Here is an 11493-nt window from a genome sequence, read left to right as displayed (position 1 = left end):
TGTGTGGTCTCTAATAAAATAAATTCAAAGTGAACTCATTTTAGTCTTTTTAAAAGACTAATATGGGTCTTTTTTAAAATTGTGAGGGACCACGATTTCAATTAAATTAATTCACTTTGAATTTATTAGGGACTAACTGACTAATTTTTTTTTCGTAAGAGACTAAAGTGGAGATCGTGTTTTTTGTCAGGACCAAAAATAATATTTTCTCTTCGTATAAAGAGAACATCTTCACAACTACCGTCACATTAAATATTGGGTACCACGGTAATTTATAATAAAATTACAAATTATATATTTTTAAAAATATATACTTATAATATTAATTTTATTTTATTTTCTATTAATAAGATGTAGTCAGGTAATATTAAGTTTTTTTCATATCAAAAAGTCAAATTAACAGCAACATTCTTTTCTTTTCTTTTTTGGATAAACATAACAGCAACATTCGGACACCCTCTTCTGATCCACTTTCCTTCACCTGCAAGTTCGCCATCTGAAGTTGTTATGGAAAATACTGCAAGCCCGAATACCTAGAGGAATAAATAAGCACCCAGTATACAAGCATACCCACTTAGAAAAAAAGAACGGACAAGGTTCGAATAATCTAACTTAATATATATCAAATGAGTTTGACCACCTTCATTATTCCACTATGATCGAAGGATAAGTATGGCTTTACATTTTCAGCATCAATTCGGCCATTACCCTAGACCTAGCTGTAGAGATCTGTATTATATTCTTGAATGTATAGTTATCATAATTAACCAGTTTAATTGGTTAATGCAGTACGTCACTGCGAAGAAATGTAACAAATTCACCCGCTAAAAACAAACAAAATTCGCTCACTAAAATATTTCAAGCCACTCAGGAATCGCTTATGGGATCTTTTATTCTACCACAAATCCACAAAATTCCAACCATTTTTTGTTTGGTCTCTTCCTCTATGGAGTATCTGCAGATTCTGAACCATCAAATAGCCATCGTTGTATAAGTCAAACAAATATTCTCATTCCCTTCAGAATATTGGAAGAATGGTTAAGAGATTATAAATTGTTTTAGTCAAGAGGATAGGATTCTCCATCCAAAGCCGATAACCATCCCCTTTTGAACTTGGACTACTAAAATACTTCCCTCTACCACTTAGTAACATTAAAATGCCATCCTAGTCTCTCCTTATGCTTTAGTCCTTCACATCAGAACTGGTCTTTAGAATTTCAAAGAATTTTGCTATTGAAATAAGGGGTTGGATATATTTACCGCGAAAAAAAATTTTATCACTTTTACAACCAACTTAACTATAGTTGATTTCCATGAATCTAATTGTTATAATTTTTTGGATTTATTGAAAATTAATAATTAATTAATAAATACGACCAATAATTTTCAATAAATTATAATCATTAGATTGATAAAAATCAACGGTGTTTAGGTATCTTATAAAAATGGTAAATTATTTTGGTGGTAAGTATATCTTTCCTCCTATAAATGCTAAATTAGTACTTTTAAGCACAAACATCCCTTTGTTATCTGTATCATAGATATACGTAGCAGTACTGTTTATATTGTTGGATGATTGTACATTTGTTGAATTCGATATGTAATTTATAGGTCAATGATGAAAAAAGTATAACAAATAAGAGTATCACACATAAACTATCATTTGAACCTTGAAAGTAGCGTGAATCATATGTAATTATTTTATTTTTTTGAGTGGAATTGAAAGTAAATATTTATGGATTGCAAATGAGAACATAAATCAATATCATCATTAACATTATCCCAAAGTAATTGGGAGTAACATGAGTACATAACTGCATTGTAATATAATGACTTGAAATTTCTTTGATATTAAACCTAGAATAATTAAAACTCAATCTCCTTCAGAGACCTGGATCCCTGATGTCCTGCATCTTCAAGGTTCACCATCTAAGCTTTGCTGGGAAATACTGCAAACATGGCCAAAATATAAGAACCCCACAAAGAAAAACAACAGAAAGAAAAAAAAAAATTCAAATTGTCTAAACCATCAAGATCATCCTACCTTCTCAATGAGAGATAGATAGTATGGCTTAACTTTTTCGACGTCAACTAGAACTTTGCTCTTGCTGTAGAGATCATATTTGCTGTGCAAACATATATTATTAGGGGTTATGTGAGCAGCAGAAAAAGAAATGTACAAATAAACAGATCTATCGAGTTAAAACAGAATAACATACTTAAATATGTGGAGCCACTTCAAATTCTCAACATCTTCTTCATTCATCAAATGAGTATATGCACCTTCCTTATGTAAAGCTGCAAAGGTTATATAAGTTACAGACTATAGTCATTAAATTTGCTGGCAGAGAATGCCTAATTGTAGCACAAGTTTACAAAGAAAGATAGAATATGATGAAAATGCTTACGATAGAAAGAGTGATATCTGATAATGAACAATCCTGCTGATGGCAAAGTGGTGCCATTTTCCTTAGCAACCTGCACAGATTCGAGGGCACCAAGTATTAAATCTTCAATAAAGTGCTATAGAATAGAATGATACATAAATTTTAAAACATCCGCGTGATGAAACTATATATAGACTCACCATATACATATAATCATCATGTCCCCATGACATCATTACATTGTCTAGTCCACATCCTTGATTGTAGATCCCATTTTTAGTGTTATAAGCAGGGCAGGTATTATCCGGGTTGTCCTTGAAATACTGCAGCAGGGATAAAAATTAGGCCAGTTTGATAATTTAAGATGAAAAAGTAGTGTCATTAACAGGCTTCTTAGAAGAAATTAATTTACCTTGTGGTGCACATTTGATTCATCAAAGGCACAACCTACAGGAAATGTATCTCCTGCAGATATGTCATTAACCATTCAGTTAAATACCAAAACTAAATGGAAGTAGGGAGAGAGAAAAAAAATTATACAGGTAAGATTCAAGGAACAGTTCTCACCAACAACAGCCCATTGTGGAAGCTGACCGAAGCTAGGAAGGAGAAGAATCTTTCCAAGATCTGAAACAAGCCAAGACTCATGTTAATCCCTATTGGTTGAAAGGGTCAAATTCGGATATAGATGATTATGCCCTTAAATTTAAAAGTTGAACTTTTTGACCTAGCATATTCAGAAGGAATATTCAAAAAAGAAATTCAAAGTATTAGTACCATGGATGAGAGCGGTCAAATGCAACCAATCTTCATTAGGATAGTCATTTCTGATAGCCTCAGCTGACTGCAACAAATGTTGAATTTGAGGTTCGTCCAAATCAGGATCGCTTTCATCAACCACTTCGTTGAGCAGCTCACAACATTCCCATATGCCCATTTCTGCTTTGTCCAATTTCTTATATTCCTCCCTCATTCTCTTTACCTATATTTGCATTTAGCAAATAGAATTTCGGTCAGTATTGCATTTCATTAATGTGAGTAGACATATGTTTTATGAAATTAAATTTTTTTCTTACAAAGTCACATGTCTGGTAGATGTGTTGCAACCTATAGCATTCCTCCACACCTTTTTGCCTTTCGCTTTCTGCATCATAAGTTCTGCCAAATATTTCCCATAGGCTCGTCTCAGTTTCTTTTGTTTTTTTAAGAAATAAAAATGCAGACTTTTATGGCTATAACTATAAGGGTCCACTTATGAAAAAAAACAAAAAACCTTTATGGCTACATACTATAAAGGTCCATTTCTGAAAAAGACAAAACTAAGAACAGAGAATATGAGATGGAACTGAAACCTGAAGGAGTGGCCAAATGCATTGATTTCTGGGGCTGTAAAACCAGTCTGTGATTCAAGCTTTGGCAGTGGAAATCCACCATCAAAAACAAGCTCACTGGTTTCTTCAGAATGCACATTTTTCTCTTCATATTGTGACACTGAAAGCATGTAATATGACCTTAGTTATGATGGACTTTTGTGCCATACTAAGAGCCAAAATAGAGAGAGAGAATGAAAAAGAAGAAGAAGGGGGGGCACAAAACAAAAACAATCATACCGAGGTCAGGTTGCTCAATGAGGATAGTCATTTCAAAGAAGACAGCAAAGAACAATGAAAAGAAATCACTATGAAATGGATATGGCAAAACTCTTTGAAGGGTGGTATATATAGTAGTCCAGTAGAGAAGTCCTTGCCCGGGAATTTGGAAGCTTGGAGTCCTCAACTGATAATAGTATAGATACAGCCATTATAATAATAACAATGGGAAATGTTATACTTGTCATTTATAATTTCTTACAATCATATTTTAATTGTTAAATTCTGTTAATCAATGGTTAAAATTTTCACGAATTAAGTTTATTAATTATTATTAATTCACAATAAATAATAACCATTAATTAATAAAAATCAACGATTAAAATATAATTGTAAAAAATTATAAATAAAAATAGATTGTAAATATAACTTCTCCTAATAAAACAGCGTAAGTATAGATAATAGTATAGATATGGCCCTTTTTCCTATACAAAAGAACTTTAAAAATTAACGTGAGTGAATAAAAATTAGGTTTATTTTAACTACTTCAATGAGAGAGTAAATGAAAAATTTAACGTTGCTTGAGTACGAGGTAATGTACGTGGCTTGTTAATTTTGTTATGTTATCCTTATCATGTTTTCAGTTTTAGGAAATCCATTACATGCGTGTGGATTTAGCTTTTGGCATTGGGGTTGTAAATGAAATATGTGGTTCCTTGAGGAGGGGCTAGTGAAAAATAGTTATTATTAGAAAAGACAGTAATATAATAGGTAAGCGTGACTCAGCCTTGCGTGGGAATCATATCTCGATTGCAAGCTGTCAACTCGCACCCTTCTGCCGTCGTAACCGACTAATCTTCTGACTTTCAATTTTAATTTTAATTTTAATTTGAGCAAGTTATAGTCTTTAAGTAAATCTTTCTATATCTTCTTGATTATTTAAAACAAAATAAATATGCTTGATATTTTAAAATATTTTTTTTTTCATAATTAAGAGAATACCAAAAGCAAAATGTCGATAAAGAGTTAAAAAGATTTTTTGAAACGACATGCTGTGATTTCTTTCATTTAGGTAACTTTATATCTTCTTAATGAATTCATTTAATTATTTAAAAATATTAAATATCTTTTACGTTTTTGGTACATTAGATGCTTTCACCGTGTTTACAACTTTCAAATAGTTAACAAGATTTTGAAAAATTTATTAAGAGCAGATTAAGCGGGGACACTTTTTCGGTACCACCGGAATACATATGCCCTTTTTCAAATTGAAAAAAATTCAGGATATAAAAGAGAAATACCAAAAAAGCTATGGATTGAAATGGTATACAATTTTAATAATTTTGGAAAATGACTCTATTGAGATCAGTACATCTGTGATACTCAAAGAAAATTCATTGGGGCACTTTTTCGGTACTACACCCCTCTTCAAATTGAAAAATTTTCCGGACAAAATACCAAAAGAGTTATGGATTGAAATGATATACAATTTTGCTAATTTTGAAAAATGAATGTAAATTTCAGTACATCTGTTGTATTAAAAAAAATTTATTGAGATACTCTTTCAGTACTACTGGCATACATACATCCCTTCCCAAATTGAAAAATTTTCAGAACACAAAGGGAAATTCGATTTCAGTAATACTCCTATGGAGAATTCCAATTTTAGTAACTTCCAACTTTGTGGTCAGTGGGTAAGTGATTGTTGTCGATTGGGACTTGGGACCAATAAGTGCACATGATAAATGAGTTATCAAATTATTTCCAAAAAAAAGAAGGAAATGTTTCTATCAGATAGGAAAAACGTTAATAAAAAAGATGAGTCGTCAAATTCTTGAGTCTGGTCTCTGGTGCACCCACATGTTCAATTAATATACAAAATAATCAAAAAAACTGAACTGAATCATGAACTGAATCGAACCGTTATTAAAATAATCAGTTTTTAAAAATCAGTTCATGAATCGAACCGGTTTTTAAAGAATCAGTTCATGAACCGAACCAGTTTTTAAAACTAATTTAAGAACCGAACTATTTTGAACCGAACCGAACCGTTTCTGAACTGAACCGTTTTCAAACCGAACCAATTTTTTTTTTCCTTTCAAAAGAGGTTCGACCCGAACCTGTTCCGAACCAAACCGAACTGTTTCCAATCGAAACGAACCACTTCCGAACCGAATTAGTTTTGAACTGAACCGAACCACTTTAGAACCGAATCAGTTCTGAACCGAACCAGTTTTGAACTAAACCGAACCAATTCCGAACCGAACCATTTAAACCAATTCGATTCAGTTTTTTAAAAAATCCGATTCGATTCAACCCATACACATCTCTATGTTCAATGAGTTCTGGGTTCATCTGAGCCCCCACCACCAGTAGGTTTCTCGTGGACTATGTCTAACATCAATGAGATACTATATTGCTTTGTATCATTAGAAGATAAATTTGGTTTTCCATAAAGAACCTGCATTTTTTTCTCATATCCCTCTCCCTGACCCCAAAAGGAACATGTAAGTTGTTCCATTTGCACCATGAATATTATTGTATTCCACACATGCAACTAAGGGTGTGTAAAATAGTAATAAAAACGAAGGGAACTATGAACCAAAAAATAATCAGTTTTTAAAAGAATCAATTCATAAACCGAACTTGTTTTTAGAACTAGTTCGAGAACCAAATTATTTTTGAACCGAACCATTTTCGAACCAAATCAAAATTATTTTTATTACTTTAGTTTTTAAAAAAAAATTAAAATAGAGTCAATCCGAATCGGTTCCGAACCAAATTGATTTTGAACAGAACCGAAACAAACGGGTTTTAAATCGAACCAAATCATTTAAACTAATTTAATTCAATTTTTCATAAAATTCGATTATGTTCGATCCATGAACATCCCTAGATGCAAACAACATGACTTACATTATATCGTTGGTTACTTGGTCTACTCTGTTGATAAAACGAGTTGGATCAATTTTAACCCAACCCAACCTAAGCCTAAAAAAAAACATTAGACCAGTATGTTTATTTATTTATTGAGACTTGAGTCTCTCAAGTCTCAATAAATAAATAAACATACTGATCTAATTTTTTTTATTTTTGGTAACGTACAGATCTAATATTTTGAGTAGCCTAATTTTGCGAATAAAAGTCTAGTCACACCATGATTAATGACGAAATTGATTTAATATTTTGATAAAATGCCTGAAATTTGACATTGCGGATAGATAAGTCATAAAATATTAAAAAGTAAGAGACTAAAAGTCTAAAACTAAGACATATTTAATAATATGTACTATAAAATAATTATATTAATATAAAATATCACAGCTTGCACTATCCTCTTTTTTATCTAGTCCAAGGCATTAATATATCTCGTTTCAGGACTTGAGAGTCTCAAGTCTCAATAAATAAATAAACATACTGATCTAATGTTTTTTTTTTATTTTTGGTTACATACAGATCTAATGTTTTGAGTAGCCTAATTTTGTGAATAAGACCCAGTCTAGTCACGCCATGATTAATGACGAAATTGATTTAATATTTTGATAAAATGCCTGAAATTTGACATTGCGGATAGATAAGTCATAAAATTTTAAAAAGTAAGAGACTAAAACTAAGTCATATTTAATAATATGTACTATAAAATAAATATATCAATATAAAATATTAAGATGATCACAGCTTGCACTATCCTCTTTTTTATCTAGTCCAAGGCCTTAATGTTTCTCGTTTCAGGACTTGTCATTACCTCCACATCTACGACTGCAAGAAAGGAAACAGTGTGTTTACTAATTAGCCACTCGTGCTTGCAGTTTCAACTGCGATATTCAAATTCATGAAGCCTAATGAGTTGTTACAATCTGTAATGAGGGATTTAGCTTGTATTATTTAGTTCCTGTTTGTTTTAGTTTCCTTTTATTTCCAAAAAACAAAATATTAAGATGTTATATTAGAGGTATTAACATAAGTTCGAAGTTTTACTATTAATCACTGATTATTAAAATAATTATAAATTTTAAAATATATTCATGACAGATACATGTATTTTATTTGTATGTCTGCACCACTACTCTCGGCTCCTTTCTGCTTTGTAGATTATGGGTATAAATTATTTCTCATTGCCTTGAAATTTATTAAAAAAAACTTTTTTAACTAATTAATTTGTATTTAAAATAAAGGGAAAAGTTCATAAATTTTACAGATATGATAGCAGGAAACAGAAAGCACAGGATGCAGAAATAAAATGCGAATTTCATTAAATTGATGTGTACAGTATCCTGAAGGTTCCTATTACATAGGAAGATACAAAATAACTAACTTCCTTAAATTGCGCAAGTGAGAGAAAAGAGGAGAAACAGAAAATGTGAGTGCATCAGAAATAACAACTAACTGAAGAAATAAAAATTACAATGGAATTGTAAATATCTTTTAATACCCCCCTCAAGATGGAGAGTGGATATTTGTGATTCCCATCTTGGAAAGAAGAAAAGTGAATTGTGTTGGATGCAGAGCTTTGGTAAATAAGTTCGTGATTGGAAGAGGCAATAGGGAATGTTTGCAACGAGCCTTTGGAGGTGTGTTCTCTGATTAGATGACAATCAATTTCAAAGTCATACAGCAAAGAAAGAAGCCAAATAATTTCACAAGTTGCATTAGCCATGGATCGATATTCAGCTTCGGTAGAGGATCTTGATACAGTAGATTGTTTCTTTGACTTCCAAGAAATAGGAGAATGACCAAGGAAAGCACAAAAACCAGAAATTGAGCGATGTGTATTAGGGCAACTGGCCCAATCAGAATCAGAGAAAATGTTGAGCTGAAGTGCAGAATCTGAGGAGAGGAGAATTCCTTGACCAACAATATGCTTCAGATATTGTAGAACACGATGGGCAGCTTGCAAATGGGGAACACAGGGAGCGGGAAGAAACTAGCTGAGGCGATTAACAGTATAGGATAAATCTGGTTGAGTGAAAGACAAGTAGATCAATCTTCCAATGAGTCTTCTAAATGGAGTAGGATCCGGAAGCAATTCAGCAGTATGTTGGGAAAGATGCAAATGTGGTTCCATTAGAGTAGTTTGGGCTTGCAACCTGAGAGGCTTGTGTCATGAGGGATGTCAAGTATATACTTGCGTTGACTGAGAAAAATACCCTTAGAAGAACAAGCCACTTCAACACCAAGGAAGTATTTGAGGGAGCCAAGATCTTTCAACCTGAAACAGTTATCAAGGCTAGAAATAAACTGCTGAATTGTATTAGAATCATTGTAACATCATCAACATAAACAAGCACAGCAAGCATAACTGATCCAGTAAATTTCAGAAACAGTGAATGATTTGTGGCAGATTGTGTAAAGTGCATTGAGAGCAATGTGGAACTCAGCTTCTGGAACCACTGACGAGAGGCCTGTTTGAGGCCGTAGAGAGACTTACGTAAATGGAAAACTGGATTCGGAGGAAGGGAGTTGCTGTGACTAGTATATCCTTGAGGCAGTTTCATATAAACTTCCTCATTGAGATCCCCATGAAGAAACACGTTGTTAACGTCCAATTGATGAAGAAATCATCCATGCACAGCAGAAAGTGCAAGAAGGAGACGAATGGTGGTAGGTTTAATGACAGGGGAAAAAGTCTCAAAATAGTCAATACCTTCTCTTTGATTGAAACCTTGGGCAACAAGGCGAGCCTTATACCTTTCGAGACTGCCATCAACATTGTATTTAATGCGATAAACCCATTTGCACCCAATTGGGGTTTTACCAGGGGGTAGTGAAACAATGTCCCAGGTTCTGTTTTGTTCAAGGGCAAAATTTCATATTGCCTGGCAGTACACCATTCAGGTAATTGGGAAGCATGAGAACAGGTGGAGGGTTCATAGTGTGTGGATATAGTATTCACAAATGCCAAATGAGCAGGGGATAAACGATGATAGGATAAGGAGTTGGACATGGGATGGGTTGTGGTAATGGAACAAGCATGATCTTGAAGGTATTTAGGAGGATGAGATATTCAGGATAGTCGAGAGGGTAAAGCATCAGTGGTGAATTGAGTTGGAAAGGATAACACAGGGACAAAATCCAGGGGTGTGGAAGAAATAGGAGATAAAGCGAAAGGGAAAATAGATTCAAAGAAAACAACATCCCTGGAAATGAATACACGATTAGAGTCGAGGTCTAGAAGCTTGTACCCTTTGTAACCAGATAGGTAACCAATGAATACTGCTGGTAAGGCAAACTTGTGTCTAGTGCTGGTAAGGCACGAGGGGAAAACTTGTGTCTAGTGCGGGTAAGAGTTGAAGTATAACAAAGGCAACCAAAAGTGCGAAGGTGAGAGTATTTGGAGGACTGATTGTAAAGGAGAGTGAAAAGGGTGTGATGAGACAGAACAGGGGAAGGGGTACGATTGATGAGATAAACAGAGGTGGAGACACAGTCCTGCCAGTAGGGAAGAGGAATATATGACCGAAAATGAAGGGCACGAGCAACATTGAGGATGTGTTGGTGTTTACGTTCAACCACAGAATTTTGTTGTGGTCTGTCAACACAAGAATGAAAGATAGCAATGCCCTTAGTGTAAAAAAGGGGGATGTTGAATTCAGGAGCGTTATCACAGTGAATGAACTTAATAGGTATGTGAAATTGTGTGGAGATAAAGTTATAAAAAGTGGTAAAAATGGATTAAAAATCAGATTCTGTTTAAGAAAAAACACCCAGGTAAAACGTGTACAATCATCAACCAATGTAAGGAAAAATTGATAGCCATCAATAGAGACAGGGGTGAATGGTCCCCAAATGTCACAATGAATTAAATCAAAGGGTTTGGCAGATAAAGTTGGATTTAACAGAAACGATAGACGCTTTTGTTTAGCTAAAGGGAAAACATCACAATGAAATTTATCAGAGAAAGAACTTAGATGTAAACAATCTTTCATTGATGATAAAACTGGTAATGACAGATGGCCTAGTCTAGAGTGCCATAAGGCAACATTTTTGGAAATTACAGAAAAACAAAGGGGTGGGGGACATGATTTGTGGGGAGAAGAGCAGCTGAATCAAGGATGTATAAGCCACAGATCAGACTAGCAATCCCAATCATTTTTCCCGAGAGACGTTCCTGGAGAAAACAATGAGAAGACAGAAAATGAGCAACAATATCAGTATGACGAGTAAGAGCCGCAATACTCAGAGGGTTAAAAGAGAAAGCAGGAACACATAAAACATCATTAAGAATAAGGCAATCGAAAAGAACGCGAGAACCCTTAGAAGTCACCGGAACCACCGTGCCGTTGGGAAGAGACACAGTGGATTCAGAGATTGGAAAGGAAGAAACTGATGAAAGAGGAGCACATGAAACATGATGAGTGGCCCCAGTGTCCAGAACCCAGCAAGATGAAGGCAAGGAAGAGGGGAACTCACCACTGAAGCTTGCAACGGTGGGGTTTATGTCAATCTTAGGGGAAGTAGGTTGAGACGAAAACGAGGGAGAGGTAGGTTGCGAAGAGATAAAGGTGAGGAGCTGTTGG

The 11493-nt window shown here is 34.0% G+C and overlaps 1 protein-coding gene across 1 annotated transcript; it reads right to left on the bottom strand.

Moving 5' to 3' along the window:
* Positions 1 to 1905: 1905 nt before the first annotated feature.
* On the bottom strand, positions 1906 to 4028 carry LOC133313751 (inositol oxygenase 2-like). The gene is made up of 11 exons (XM_061515160.1): positions 3998 to 4028; positions 3740 to 3878; positions 3464 to 3545; positions 3165 to 3369; positions 2955 to 3014; positions 2800 to 2852; positions 2588 to 2710; positions 2409 to 2478; positions 2220 to 2298; positions 2045 to 2126; positions 1906 to 1949 (listed from the first exon to the last, which is right to left on the bottom strand). Exons 1-11 carry the CDS (start codon positions 4026 to 4028, stop codon positions 1923 to 1925), a joined length of 951 nt encoding a protein of 316 aa, XP_061371144.1. The 3' UTR covers positions 1906 to 1922.
* Between the last annotated feature and the right edge of the window lie 7465 nt (positions 4029 to 11493).

The sequence above is a fragment of the Gastrolobium bilobum genome, unplaced genomic scaffold (genome assembly GCF_033153095.1).
Source record: "Gastrolobium bilobum isolate Gb01-03AN ecotype WA unplaced genomic scaffold, APGP_CSIRO_Gbil_v1 utg15927, whole genome shotgun sequence".
Taxonomy (NCBI): domain Eukaryota; kingdom Viridiplantae; phylum Streptophyta; class Magnoliopsida; order Fabales; family Fabaceae; genus Gastrolobium; species Gastrolobium bilobum.
Note: the sequence above shows the minus strand (reverse complement) of the source record. Positions and strands in the feature narration are given on the sequence as shown.

Coding starts and splice junctions, on each gene's coding strand:
- LOC133313751 (XM_061515160.1), bottom strand. CDS start 4,028: ATGACTATCCTCATTGAGCAACCTGACCTCG. Junction 3,546..3,739: donor GCATTTGGCCACTCCTTCAG/GTTTCAGTTCCA, acceptor AATATTTGGCAG/AACTTATGATGCAGAAAGCG. Junction 3,370..3,463: donor TCTACCAGACATGTGACTTT/GTAAGAAAAAAA, acceptor ATGCAAATATAG/GTAAAGAGAATGAGGGAGGA.